Source organism: Corvus cornix, chromosome 1 (assembly GCF_000738735.6).
Source record: "Corvus cornix cornix isolate S_Up_H32 chromosome 1, ASM73873v5, whole genome shotgun sequence".
Classification (NCBI taxonomy): domain Eukaryota; kingdom Metazoa; phylum Chordata; class Aves; order Passeriformes; family Corvidae; genus Corvus; species Corvus cornix.
In genome coordinates this window covers 25,271,643-25,286,386 of record NC_046332.1, presented here as the reverse complement: position 1 = coordinate 25,286,386, position 14,744 = coordinate 25,271,643, and the positions used below count along the sequence as shown (strand labels likewise).

Sequence of the window (14,744 nt, the reverse complement as noted above, 5' to 3'; positions counted from 1 at the left end):
GCTCTTGTGTCTTCTTCCTAGACCGTAAATTGCTTTTTAGTGTTTGCACCAGAAGTGGAACTGAAAAGTCTCTGTCCTTATTTCTTGAATTAACATTTTTACACGTCAGTAGGAATCTTCTGTTGTTATGTTTTGGACAAAAATGCAAAATGGTTTGCTTCTATGTGGGATTTTTTTTTGGGGGGGAAGTCTTTTTTTCTTTGTTCTTCTGAGAAAAAGGATCATTTGAATAAATACATAGTGAGTGGAAAAATGTCTGGAAACTATTGGCAGTCCTCTTCAATGATGAGACTCACTGTAGTTTGGCTGCCACGTCTGTAAAATGAGAACACTTACTGTTTGGTTCTGAAGTACTTGGAGCACCATGAGAGGAACAGTCTTCTAAAAATCTTGTTTGGTTGATAAATGAAGGTACTGGTTGAGCTTTTCACACTTCCCACATGTGACAGTCCCCTACTAAGTGGTTGACATAAGAATGGAAATGTGTTGGGTCTCACACAATAGGCTTAATTTCTGTCCTCCCATTCCCCCAGCTGATGCCCTTTGTAGCTCAGCGTTGTGGCCCTCTTGCCCCCGGCTGCGTGTGCCAAACACAGGAGATTGGACCTACTGGGGACCCAAGGGGCACTTGGAACACGAGCTATGGGAAAACATTCCCTACAGCAGCAATGCAGCCACTTTCTGACTGCAACTTGGGAGCCTTGGGAGATGTTACCATAGAATGGTAAAAATGGTTTGCTTTGGAAAGGACCTTACAAGATCATCTCATCTACCCTGCCCCTTCCACTAGACCAGGTTGCTCAAAGCCCCATCCAACCTGGCCACTTGTGAAGTGTCCACAGCTTCTCTGAACAACCTGTTCAACCAGTGTCTCACTGCCCTCACAGTAAAGAGTTCTTCCTTGCATCCAATCTAAATCTTTCAATTTAAACCTGTTTCCCTTTCTCCTGTCAATACAAGCCTTGGTAGAGTCTTTGTGTTTCTTATAAGAACCCTTTAAAGTACTGAAGAGCTGCAATAAGATCTCCCTGGAGCCTTCTCTCCAGGCTGAACAGCCCCAGTTCTTTCAGCCTTTCCCCACAGGAGAGGTGTTCCAGCCCCATGATCATTTTTCATGCCCCTCTGGACCCGCTCCAACTGCTCTATGTGTTTCTTGGGCTGGGGATCCCTTAGCTGGATGTTCCTCCTGGTAAGTTTTGACAGCTGTCTCAGGTGTATTCTCATCTATTCAGCCTGTGCAAAAAGACTTGGTCACAGGGAAAGAAGTGTGAGAGGGGTGCACAGCTCTGTGCACCATCTGGTTAATGCATTTGCTGTAAGTGGAGGGGGAAATGCCAGCGGGTGTAGCAGCAGCAGGTAAGTGCCAACTGCCAGAGCAGTGGGTTAGGGCACAGGAGGAGTAGGAGCAGGAGCAAAATTCAGCCCAGCTCTAGCTACTGTTAATGTGGAATTTGATCAGCTTATGAAAGGGGCCTCTGTGACATGGTTGCCTGCAAAAGTAGGGGACTCAGTGACCCAGAAGCTGCCTTCCACATCTCTTGGGCTCGGGTCAGACTGACCCTCCATTACCAAATCTCAGTAACAGGTCCAGAGTCCTCCACAGCTTCTTGCTTGTCCCACTGAGCTGGATGTGCTTGCAAAAGAGCAAATGGGGAAACAAAGCAGGACCTTTGACCCCTTGCTACCACTATATTAGCTCTGCATAAATGCTGGGGTCTCAGATGTGCACCTACCTCAGCTTTGGCCTGAGAAAGAGAGAAAGCAGGACAGGTAAGAGCTGAACTCTCTGTTCTGGGTGGCATGGACTTCGTGACTGGTCTGTCTAGACCATAGACAAGTGAGTGGAGGTCATCTTCTGTTTTGCCCCATCTCCTACTGCAAACCAAAGTGTGAGCCCTTCTCACGCTCCATGGCCAGGAATGGTGCTGAAATGGAGGAGGGTGGGAGTACCTGGGTGACCTGGTCTGAAGCTGGGTCATGGATGCTCCATAAGACACTCATAGGAGGGTAAAGCCCATGGTAGGAATTGCAGACTTTGTGTTGGGAGATACATAACCTTTTCCCAGGTGCCTTCTCCACAGGGACTACAGGTTCTAAAGGGGGTAAGAGCATCTGTTCATGCTCCTGGGAAGCAAATTTATGCCTTTTGTGAACATGGAGAGAAACTGGCTCTGGGATTAAAAATCAAGGAAGGGTGATAAAGGAGCAACTGTGCAAACATCTAGTGAACTGGGTGATAGCTTTTGGAGGTAATCTGTGCACAGAAGGAAATAAAAATGGATGGAGATCTCCTTACTGTGGGATAAGAAGAAACATTGACTTGTAACCACCTGCTACGGGATTTAGCAAAGCATTCACATATAATAGACTTTCAGCCTATTTTGCCATTGCAATTCCTATGTTCAATGTTTTCTTCATGTTGCTCTGAGTGATGCATCCCTCTAATTGGGGGCATAAACAATTTTAATTTCTAAACACCTTTTTAAGTGCAGCATGTTTGAAAAGCTTGTTTAGGTGTAAGGTCGTATTTTCAGTGTACCAAGTAGCAAACTTTCAATTCTCCAATTCTGAGTTTTTTAAAAGACAAAAATAAAGGAAGTCAGATGAAGCTAAATTTTGCACTCACTCACTTTTGGGAACTTGTTCTGCTTGGGCTACTGTCTGCTGCATTAATTCCAAAGTGAAAAAAGGCAAGGGAACCTAGTTAGCTAGTTGGGACTTTGCTCAACTAAAGCAAGACAAAGTACTCTGATCACTGGGTCACTAAGATGATCATTGTATGTGATGTACTCACTAGCACAACGTTCTTTACAGCAGTTTACCAAAACAAACAAAAAAATCCCACCTTATAAATTTTTCAATTGTACTTATGCATGGAGGAAACCTACTCTGACTTCTGGCAGTTTTACTGGTTTGCTCATGTGCTGAAACAAGGGATTTTAGCTCTGATATAAAAGAACCAGCTTTAACTGTCCATATTGCTTTGAGATCCTGAAGTTATTATTGTGGATATTTGTGATTATACAAATAAAAGGACACCTTCATTTTTATACTGCCTTTTCCTCACATCTTCAGAGGAAATGCACCATGATCTTTCTGTTCTTGTCTTCATTTATTGGTTAGGTTTGTTGCAAAAATCTGGTGTTTACCCAACAAACAACCCCAAACATTGTATGCTGATTCCCACAGGTCTCTCTGTGTAGAGAGCAGAACTGGTACTGCAAACCATGCTGCAATCCAGGGCATTGGTGATAGCTCTGATCCTGCTCCTTAGCACCACTCTCCCCGGTAAGTCTGGAAAGCTTTGCTGTTTGCCTGAGACAAAGCTCAGCTTCTACAGGTTCTCATGTACTGTGAAGTAGGACTGAAGCCAAATAATTTAGTTGAAAATCATGACTACACAGTGCTTGGCAGCATGGAACAAATCAGTGGAGACCTGGCATGAAAACTGCCCATACTTGGTGCAAATACTCTGCCATGAATGGTCTATGACTTAGATACCCATGACTGGGTGAAGAGGTGCTGCTGGATGCTGCTAGAGCAAATTCTGGGAGAGGTTCTGTATCTCAGAATTTCAAATCTCTTTCCCTGTGCTTCTGGGAAGATGGCAGAGACACAAGTGACATGAGAAGCCTCATGGGGGTTTGCCTTTTTTTCTCAGAAGTGCAGTCAAAGTCCATCTTTGAGAAAGACCGTCGTGACTTGCTGGCCATCCCTGAGGCTATTGCATCTTACTTCTATGAAGCTGTGAACAAGGTGTCCCCTAAAATCAGTCAGTTCTTGCTGGATACTGTCCAGAGTCCATCAGTTGTTGCGGCCAGGTATGGAAAGCTGCTCTGTAGTAACACTCCATAGCCATGTGTGAAAGGGAGAGGGAGGTGTGGGAGAAAGAATAGATTAATCAAGTATCTATATGGGGAGATCCAAGGGGAAATTAATCAGCAACCAAAGCCTGATGTACCAAGGAAACAAGGTGCTGGAAAGTGGGGTGAGATGGTACGGTCTCCTGCGAAAGCACAAGCTCTTCCCAGAGAGGCACAGTGTACATGACAATGTTCTCAGGGATAGCTGGTACTGCTCTTTATCCATGGGTAGTGAGGGAGGAGGCCGCTGGCTGGTGGGGGATCAGCTGTCTGGAAGGGTGATGCAGTGCTGTGAGGGGCTGAGTACTCAGTGTGCCAGGATCACTTGATGCAAACCATAGAACTGGCTCTAACTGTGCATATATCTTGCTCAAGGAAGGGGAATGAGTTTCCTCACAAAAGGAAAAGCACGATCACCCTAGAGACAGTTTGATGTAACTCGTGGCACACACATACTGCCTATTCCTGTCTTCTGAGGAAAGCCCCTCTAGGACTGCCGAGGAGCTCTGCACTCCCAGCGACAGGCAGTGTGATAACTACAGCAGATGGGGTTTACCCTCGCATACTTGTGTATCTTACCACATACTCTGTTGTCTCCTGCAGACAGAGATTCGCCAAAGAAGCAGCTAGAGTCAGTATAATGTTCGAACAGCTGATTGAAAAAATAAAGAACCTGTGGTACACAAGAGTCCTAGGCTATTAGCCAACTGAAGACAAGTCAGTGTTTCCTGATGTGTGTAACACCCTGCAGTGTCCTCCTTCCCCCTGCCCCTCCTACGGACCAAGATCAGTCAATAAGACAGAATCGATGCTCCTCTTAATGCCACTAGAGGGAACCCACCTTCAAAGACCAAAAGATGGAAGGCGTCTGCGGAAGGCATCTGCTGAAGCCTCCCTGGAAAAAATTCAAGCGGCTGGGCATGGGGAAGGCAATGTAGAGATTGTAGAGCTCTTCTGTAGCCAAATCTTGAAAATTAATTCCTCCTGAATGGCTTGGCCATTGCTCCTCTAATAAAAAAAAAAATATTGGTTGTTACACTTCCTTAAGTTTCTTGCTTGTACTCACTGCTACAGAATCCCACTCCCCTTAGCATCCCACTCTGCTGAGAATGTAGCTGTGACTCACAAAAAGTTTTTGCAATGCTAACAAACCCTGAGTGTTCAGGTGCTTTTAGCTAAACTGAGATTGTTCTCGGGTGGAGGAGGCACTACCTGAGCACCTTTCAGAGTAGCCACAATTGATTATGCAACTGATCATGCTGCTTGGTTAGGTAGGAAGCAAGTAGGTGCACCTGTACCACATGTCTGGAGATTTCAGATAATTTGGAACACAAATGCCAGTAAATTGAATTGTCCATCAACCTGAGCAGGACTTTGGAAGCGTGTTTCATTGGCCAGCCAGAGAGGCTACTGAATGAGCTTTTCCAAAGCAGAAATGAGTGGAAAATTTCTCACTATCTTGACCAGTTTATGAAAGGGACACTTATGAAGACCTGGCAGGTCTTCATCAGTCCTGTGTAACTCTATCAGCTCAGATGCCCACAGTGGACAAAGAAATCCATCTACTTTCCCATTAAGCAAGCAGAAGCAAGTAGGCAATTTTTCTGAAATCACAGTGGGAGATTGGCAGAGGCTAAAGCAAGTCCATTATTTTGTTGTTTTGTTTTTTTTCTTTAATTATCAGTCGGATCAGCTATAAGCTCACACTTAACCACTTGCCTGGAATAAACTCCCCCTCATTTTCCAATTTCTTTGTCCCAGCAGCTCCTTGTCACCATGTGCAATCACAATGAAATCAGTGTCCCCATGCAGAGCAGCAAGTTTTTCCATCTCCGGTGGCTTCACCACTTCTGCAGAGCTGTTTTGCAGGTTTATTCATTGCTGCTTGTTTTCCTTAGACGGTCTGTGCTTTCCCGGCCACAGTGAACGCACATGCGTATGTATTATGTAAATGCACCGGTATTTAGGAAGAGATTAGGGAAAGCAGAAGTTTTGGCTGATAAGAACATTTACCACATGAAAAAGCCAGGACCTTTAGCTCTTTTGCTACAGGGATGATTTTCTTCCTGCTTGTTTTTGCATGTGTCTGTTCAAACTTCCCCCTCCCCCCCCCCCCGCCCAAAACATAACACTTATAAGGAGAAGCCCTGCAACTTAAATTCCCTCTTATCCCAGGGAATAATTCAAAGTTCTGAATTTTCTCAGAATAGAGCTTGTTCTTCTGGCATTTCTAAAGTATTTCTTTCTGAAAGAGTGAAAGTCATGAGTCATATGAAAGAGCCTGAAGGTGGTCTTAAGAATTTGGAGTCCTGGAAATCGGTGCTTCAGCCTTTTCAATCTACTTGTATGCATGGCCAAAAAGAGTAGGAAAAAGTTTGCAAAGTATAGGGGTCCTTGTATTGCATTTTGATCCTGTTGTGTGACTTCACTAATGCAACCCAGTGGCATTTCTGTATTGCATCACTGCACAGCTGGACCAGCACAGTAGCTGGCATGAATTTTGTGCTAAAACTTAACAAAGTTGACATTTTATTAAGTGCACTTCATTATAGCCTTTTGCTTCTTTGCAATGTAACCTCCAGAAAATCCAAGCCAGATGAATCCTGATTAGCAGTTTGATGTCTGATTTTAGCAGACGGGCAAAATAGAATCAGACCGTAGCTCTCTGTGTTTGTTTGTACTCAATCTCCTGATCATGTAGTTAGTTATCTGTACATTTTTATGCTTGAAAAAAGTAAGCAGAAAACCTTCCAGGTAGTTAATCTCTTGTACAATCTACAACGTGGTTGGGCAACCTATGAAGAACAAAGTAGACAACCTTCCACTGCCACTTCTGCCCCTGATGTTACTGGCATCCTTTAAGACAGAAACTAGCAGCTGAGACAGCATTCAGGCTGGGATTGGGTAGGGGGAATAAAAGCTTTTTATCCCAAAAAGGACCCTGGGGCTAATTCATGGGACACATAATGAGAGGGCCATATATTTTATATCTCAATGTTAAAATATTTCATATCTACTCTCAGTTTTCAGTTGGAATAAACAGGTTGATCTGTAATTTCATTTTAAAACATGTACAGAAATCAGTTCCCAAGTGATGTTTGTTGCAGAGTTCACTGAATGCTTCAAGATTCTTGGAGAGGCTTCGTAAGTGAAGCATTCATTTCAGTGAGATTCATGTCACAGAAACTTTCTTTGTGAGTAATCGTCATTCAGCTCGCAGCTTTTGAAAAGCTTGTGGTGTAACTGGTTCAACTGAGTCCATTAAAATGAAATCTTAAGAAATGTCAGGTTTCTGTTGTTTCTGAGATGGGTGGATAACCCCTCGGGTGTTCCTGATTTCTGCAAAAACACCCTTTCTTGAAAAGTATTTATGATCGTGGATACTTTACACCATTTTCCGTGGCTCAGAGTGTTGATGGCTTTTACACTTCCTAGCTCCCCTCGCCTCTTTTAACACTTGGAAAATTCACTAATTAATGCTAAGGGAACGCACGCCTCGGGCTCTGTGCTGCTTCGAGCACCGGTTGCTGCCCTTGTCGAAAAACAGCCCAAGTCCTTCAGCGGCAGAAAGCCCAGTGCAGGAGGTTTGAGAAGACAAGGACTGGGAAAAGTCGTGTAAAATATTTGAAACCTACGGCTGGTACTCAAGCCTACACCCACGCAGACATTGCATCTCAGGGTACCGCAGGTTTTGTCCTCTGGTGAGGGCTGTGCGGGCAGGCACAGCGAGGGGAGGGAGCAGGCGGAGATGCTGGACGCGCACTAGGACGCCGAGCTGACACGGCCATCGTTCTGATGGCTCTGCCCTTCCCACTTGTGACTTTGGACTTTTAGCAAAGAGGCTTTTCCCGATTTTAAAAGTAAACGCCAAAATCACCAACGGGGTGCTTGTGTGCGCATGGCTACGTGAAGTTAGTAAGGAAAAAAGGCACAAGCGTGCAGCGGGCGGCTGCGGGGCAGCGCTCGCCTGCAGAGGGGCCCGGCGGGCGGCACAGGGCGAGCCTTGCGTGCCGGGAGGGCGGCCGGGATCAGTCAGCGCCCGCTCCCTTTCGCTCCCCGCCCGCGCTCCCGGCCGCAGGCGAGCGCTGACTCAGAGCGGCCCCGCCGCCGCCGCCGCTTCGCACGCGATGCCGCCGGTCCCCTCATTCCCCGCATCCTCCCGGCCGCGCAGGGAGCGCGGGCACGCTCGGGCGACGGCAGCTGCCTGGCAAGGACGAGGGGTCCCCAGCCCAGCAGGGGATGCTCGGGGAGGCGGGAGTCGGGCAGGAGTGGCTGGAGGAAGGGAGGACAAGGTTTACAGCCATAATCCCACTCTTTGGTGCGGCTGGGACAGGTAAATTGCTCCCTGCTGGCCGCCTGACCCCGTGGAAGGGGAAGTGTGTTTCGGCATGGGCCGAATTGGGGTTGAGAGGCTGCAGCTGGGCCGGAGTTGGGTGGGGAAGGTTTGAATGTTGTTTCCGTAATACACAGAAAGTTTTTCGCATGTGTTTGCTCGCTTACCTGGGTGCTCACCAGAGGGGTGGGGGCTCCTTTCGTCTGGGTGTGTAGTGACCATGCTGTGCGTTGTAGATGCAATTTTTGGGGGTGAGAAAGGGTGTGCCGAATTAGATGATCCCGCGCTGCAGATTTATGTTTAGATTTGGGGGTGATATGCGACTAGGTAACCTCTCAAAGTGTTTCTTCGTGAAATGTTTCTTAAGGAGTTTCTCGGTTTGCTATTCAAAAACCTAGAAAATTGCACCACAACTCCAAGCTAACTGTTTGGACAGTAGCTGTGGTGAAACTGCTTTATTAAAAGTTTCCCAGTGCCATAACTTGGTGGCCTTCAGATGTGCACCACAGCACCAGGTAATGCCCGTGTGTCATGGGAGATGCATCAACTTGCTCGCTGCCATGCCGGGAGCATAGCTGGAAATGGTTTAAAGAACATTTGCTAACGACCCCGAGCTGCACTGATTACTGAAAATTATAGCAGAATAAATATTTACAAGTACTGCTGCTATACATGTCAGTGAAGAGCACAGACTGTTTATATTCACGTTTATATTCACAGCCTCCTATCTCCAGGTTTACAGTAGCATCCTTGTTAAATGGGTTCAGATGTTGGTTTTGGGGCTGTTTTATTCTCAGTTCACTTGAGAGACAAAAACTTCAGATATGAGGGAAAATGTGTGAGTGACCTAGTGTTTGAAAACAAGTGGATTAAGTTCCCTGCTTAGAAAAAATACTTCAAGATTGTTATTTTTTTCCTGATTGTAACATTTTCCCTTCTTTCCAAAGGCCTCATTGTCTCTTGCATTTCCCTGGGGTTAAAAGTCCTGCCAGTGAAGGACTGCTCTCTTTGGAGTGGAGCACGGACCCTCCCAGGTAACCTTCCCTTCAGCAGCGGCTTCAAAATGCCGTGCTCAGGTCGGCTTTGATACTTGGAGAGCACAGAACTGCAAAACAGCCAACGTGGCTGTGTGACTTGCAGGACTAATCTGTTTACAATTACTGTCAATTAAATCCAAAGTTTTGTTGGTTTTTTGTTGTGTTTTTTGTTTTGTTTTGTTTTTTTTTTAAGGAAGGAAACCCACATAAATCAAACCTTGTTAATGGCCACAGCCTGTTTTGTCCTTAGTTCGATGCTGCCTTTTGTCAGTTAAACTGCCACTGTGGCTGTTGGCTAATTCGGCCTTTTAGGTCTCCCTTATTTCTGAGCTGCTTTGCTCAGCATGAAAATGGGAAGTCTCCTATTTCTTCTTTTGGGGTGTCAAAAAGAGTTGGAGCTACATACAATTATTTTAGCAATTCAAGTAACTAATTAAGTCTTTTTTGGTCAGGAAAAAGCTTGTGATTTTTAGATTCCAAATGAGCTTTTCGTATTCTAGTAATAAGGTTTACTTGATAGAAGCCTTATTTTCTAAAAATAACTGGTAGATTTTGCTGGAGGGAGAAATTGTTAACTTTATTTGGAGTTACCTGTTTTTCCAAATAGTACTTTGATACTCCAGAAAAATAAAGATCTATTGTATAAAACCAACATACATGCACATGACATGTAATACTTTACTATCTATTGAGAAGCAATGCTTCATCCAAAATAGTCATGAATCTGATTAACTGTATTTGCAAAAATGTCCTTTGTTCATATAAACTCCATCCTTCTTCTGAGGACCTCTTAATAGTGGTTAGGTTTAAAATTTTTCCACTTCAGTTGTAAGTGCCTTTTGCTCCATCGCATAATATTGTGGAGGGTTCAGTGGGTGGTGAAGGAGAGAGGGAAAGAAATATTTCTCTGTTGAATTGACTCACCACAGGTCAGTAATTTTTGCCAGCTCATGTGCAGTGTTAGAAATATGGTGCAGGCAATTGTCATCTGTAAACTTAGAGAAAAATTCTTGTATCAAAAGAAAAAAGACAAGAACAGTAGGCACTGTTATAAGTTTTTTGGGCAGCTCATTGGCAGCTATCCACCATAGAGGGCTGGCAGGTAATGCAGACATTGCTAACTTGTGTCATAACACATTAAATCAAAATATGAAGCATGAATGCAGAAAGTACTTCAGTTCTTGACACACATTTGCTCCCACACAGTACCAGGGTTTATGACTGATGAAGCAAATCACAGACCTGACTTAAATAACTGAGTAAATAAGAAACCTGGTTTTGAAGCACCTAAATTGGCATGTGTGATCATGTCTGTTCCCTGAGTGGACTGACTATGTGTGGTGCTAATAGGTGGTTATATCCTCAAAACCCTTCAGCTTTCCTTTTAAAGCAATCTTTGTTTCCCTTCCAGTGTGTGCAAGGAAAGCGTGTGGTTAAAGGGTAAACCTACAAGTTCAAAAGCAAGTAAAAGGAACCTCTGAATAGATTTGCATGGCATCTCATGATTTTTAGTGAATTTTGTGAGTTCTGAGGATAAAGGATGGCTACCTACCCATACAGGTTTTGACAGATTTATGTGAAAAATAATCTGTTAAGTGTTTGCTCTTAGTGAACTAGATGATTGCCTGCAGTCTTCTCCAGCTGTGCTGGTAATGCCGCTTGTTAGAGCATGAGTCAGAATGCAGGTTTGCTTTTCTCAGATAAAAAGGATAAAGATGCATGTCACTATTTGTCCTCTCTATGAACATGAGACACTCAACAGCTGTTAGCAGACACTTCAGCCATTGTGTTTTCACACTACAGTTTATCCTGTCCTTACAGCCACAGGAGAAGAGCGGGGAACACAGATGCCTAAATCACTGTGACCTTGCCCTACGCTTTATCCAAGTTGTTTAAAGGCACTTTAAAGAAGGTGCAGCCAGCAGTATCAGGAAACCTGTCCAGCAGCACAGCTGGGAGCACCTATTTGGATGGCTCCTGTCTCTATGTGAGACCATAGAATTATGAGTTTCATGGGTCTTCAGAGGTTTTGGAGATGAATCATAAGCATGAATTCTAACAGACGCACTAATCCAGCTGGGTTCACTACTGGGTAGGTAGTCTGTGAGTTAGGCTTTTAGTCTTCTCCCTCAGCCAAACCCCAGCTCTCTTGAAGTTAGTCATACAAAATTCCAGTTGATTTTCAACAAAACCACCAGTTTCCATACTGACTTTAATTAGTATTTATTTGGATGACAGTGGAAATAAGGACCTATAAGCATCATTAGTCTAGTTGAACAAGTACTTAAAAATTCGAAGAGTAGGAGGATTACCTCTCCTTTACGAACCAGCAGGGCTTTCAGACATTTTTAATAGCCTCAGGAAGGTCGCAGCCTCTTAAGTGGCTATGCAAAAAAGTGTGTGTCACAGCTATCAATGTGGTTGCCAAAACGTGAGTCCTGGGCATTAGAAGGGTTGTTCAAGGTTTATTCTCTTCTCTAGCTACATCAAGTCTTTTTTCCATGCAGCAACTCTTCTCTGAAGCGGTCTCTCATCAAGTGCTGGCTTAGCTTCTCATGGGCACCTCGTTTGAGCATATTTCATATCCACCATATACTCTTTGTCCTACTCTTGACAAAAAGAAAAAAAATGTGCTTGCTTTTTCTGTCGAGGTCTCTCCTTGTCTTTATTCTCCTGATTTTTCCAAAGTCACCTTCTCTCTTCTGGTAAGATATCTGAAAAAGTTTTTCAGTTACCTGAGTGTGTTTCTAAGTGGTCAGAAGTACCATGTTCCTTGACTAGATTTCATAATACCTTATCTAGAGCTGAGGTTTTGGGCATGCCACTGCACTTTTCAGTGCATTTGTTGCTCTCTCTTTGCTTCTCAGCACCCCTCTATCCACAATGTCCTGGCTGGTTATGAGGAGAGCAGAAGTTTATGTACATATATATGTTTCTTGAAAGCTGCTAAGCTTCTACTCTTACTTGCAACACTTTTTAGGTGGTGTGATTGTACCCACGGTGGGTAACTCCCACAGGTTCAAACACAGGCAAAACCAAATATGCACCTGTCTCTTTTCTCTCTTTTTTTTTTTTAATCTTTTTTGTAATGGTTTGCATTTTTACTCTGTGTGAGGCATGATTAGAAGTTTCTGTAGCTCGCAGAGGAGGGGGGGGTGAGGAGTGGGTGGCAGGGGAAATGGTGGTTGTAATCATGCAGTTGTTTAGGCAGTGCATGGAAGGAAGTCATGTGAGTGGTCAAGTCAGGTGCATGGTACTATATATGGCAAACATTTGTGCTGTATTTATTTATACATGGTGTTTCTCAGTGCAAAAGCTGCTCTTTGCATTTAAAGCCTGACTTTCTGGACATTTGGTATAGCAGTTTTAAAGCTAGACTGAAAATCTGGATAGATTTAAAAACCACTGACCAAGTTTCATTCTCTGAGCAGATGCCACACAGTTTCAGTCTGGTTTTCTTTGCCTCAAATTGAGGGTTAAAGAAAGGGCATCATTTGAGAAACAGCTGTTCTTTTATATTCATATTAACTAGTTTTATCAGTGTAGAAAGAAAGAGGGCATCAGATTCTGGGGACTCCATTGCACAGTAAAAGAAGTTTGGGTTTTTTTTCAGAATTGACTAATAACTTTTGGCTGCATGCAGTTATTTCCTGGTATTATTGAATCCACTTTATTTTTGAAGGATCTGCTGTTTCAAAAGCGAGTATTTATCTTGTCTGGATATCAGTGCTTTGCAAAGGGTCTGAAGCTAATACAAATGAAAGCCTCTGAATTCACCTTGTGAGAAGCATTTTCTTTGGGATAGGATTCTCACCTTACATTCCCTGTGACCTACTCTAGTCCCCAAAGCAGCAAAATGCAGTACAAATTGAAAGAGAAACATTTGCCTTTTTTGACATCTATTGCTGGGATGCCTCTTTTAAAATCCCATGTACTCTAGAAAATGTGAGAAGTAAACAGCAGAGGATATATGTTTACTTACTAGACTTAGTAGGAGATTCTGAGTAAGAATGTGGTCTCTTACTAATAATGAAACTGTTCTGAAGTGTGAAAATATGTATTTTGGTCACAATTCATTATTTAGATGATTGATATTGAAAATGTTGCGTGCTCTCAAACTATAACAAGTGGCCTCAATTTCCAAAGCTGCTGCAATCTGGTACAGAAACATAGGTGAGGCAAATTGGGAAAAAACCCCTATGTTTCAACAATTTATTTTTTAAAAAGTATCAACACAACCAGCCTGGCCTTTGGCAGGAATTTTTCACCAGCTCAGAGCTGGAAGGCTGCCTTTCTTCTTGAAGGCTGTTGGTTTCCAATCCACTTGCTTTCTCATCTCCCATATTTTGCATTCTTTTACTTCATTATGAACTCTGGTCTTACCTGCCCAGATGTCTGGGGCCAAACCCCCTCTGTCATTTAGTGAGACTGGAGTATTCAAAAACCTCCTGTCACTTGCAGGAAGACTCCGGCAGGGTACTGAACACCTGCATCTGGCAAACTGAGCAGCTGCTTGGGTTGTTATTGAGACCTAGAGTGCACTAATGGCAGGCTTTGTGGTATAATGTTAGATGAGATAATGTGGGCCCTTTCTGGTTTTCTAGGGGTTCCCAGCCACCTCTGTGTGTGACATTTGGTAGCACTGTAATTACTTCTGAGGCCATTTAATGCATGGCCAGTGCATATTTCCATCAGTTGTGGATTTAGATAGCTCTTTCTTTGTTCCTATTCATGAACTGATCCTCCTTTCTCTGAGAATATGCAGAATGCTGAGATATTTAGTAAATAGCCCGAGGGGATGGATTTTCCACTGCAGGATTGTGGTCACTGTTTTCTGTGCTTCACTTGCCCTGAAATGTGCTCCTTAAATGGGTGAAGCCTTTTAAGCAAGAGAAGAATGACAGATTCATTTAGATTGGGAAAGACCTTTAAGAGCATTGAGTCCAACAGTTTCAGTTAGAAATTTTGGGATGTGTAATGATTTGTGCTCACAGCTTGCAAATCTACTCACAAGTTCCTGCTGACCTCATGAATGTAAGTGATCCTACAGGGATAATAAACTAGTATTGCAGGAGTAAGAGTGTAACTGTTAAAAGTGTGTGTTAGTCTCCCCACATGAGCTGACATCTCTTTGTACGGTATGCCTTGCAAGCACCTGAGAAAAAAACCCACGTCTTTTGTCAATGACCTTGCTGTTCCTGTGGAGCAGTCAGCAAATCTATCATTGCAATATTTTTGCAAGGTCAGGAAATATTCTTTTTGTAGTTCAGCCTATTTGAAACCTGAGGCACAGACATGCTGCGAGGGGCTTTGCCTCCCACCAGTCTGAAGGAGCCAAGACAAGAAGCTGCAGATGAGATCTGGATGCATCTAAGTCAGTGGAAGTTTTCCTCTTGGCTTCCAAGAGCCAATCTTCACTGCAGTACTTGTGGAGGGTCAGTCCACTGCAGTGACTACACCACTTTTCTTGTTTTGAGGGCAGCAGGTTTGCCCTGCTTATCCTGGGTCTGA

The 14,744-nt window shown here is 43.9% G+C and overlaps 1 protein-coding gene across 1 annotated transcript; it reads left to right on the top strand.

Annotated features, from left to right (window-relative positions):
* Positions 1 to 3,227: 3,227 nt before the first annotated feature.
* On the top strand, positions 3,228 to 4,566 carry LOC104687073 (apovitellenin-1-like). Its single transcript, XM_010396005.3, has 3 exons — positions 3,228 to 3,288; positions 3,662 to 3,821; positions 4,467 to 4,566. Exons 1-3 carry the CDS (start codon positions 3,228 to 3,230, stop codon positions 4,564 to 4,566), a joined length of 321 nt encoding a protein of 106 aa, XP_010394307.1.
* Positions 4,567 to 14,744: the final 10,178 nt, after the last annotated feature.

Coding starts and splice junctions, on each gene's coding strand:
- LOC104687073 (XM_010396005.3), top strand. CDS start 3,228: ATGCTGCAATCCAGGGCATTGGTGATAGCTCTGATCCTGCTCCTTAGC. Junction 3,289..3,661: donor CCTTAGCACCACTCTCCCCG/GTAAGTCTGGAA, acceptor TTTTTTTCTCAG/AAGTGCAGTCAAAGTCCATC. Junction 3,822..4,466: donor CCATCAGTTGTTGCGGCCAG/GTATGGAAAGCT, acceptor TGTCTCCTGCAG/ACAGAGATTCGCCAAAGAAG.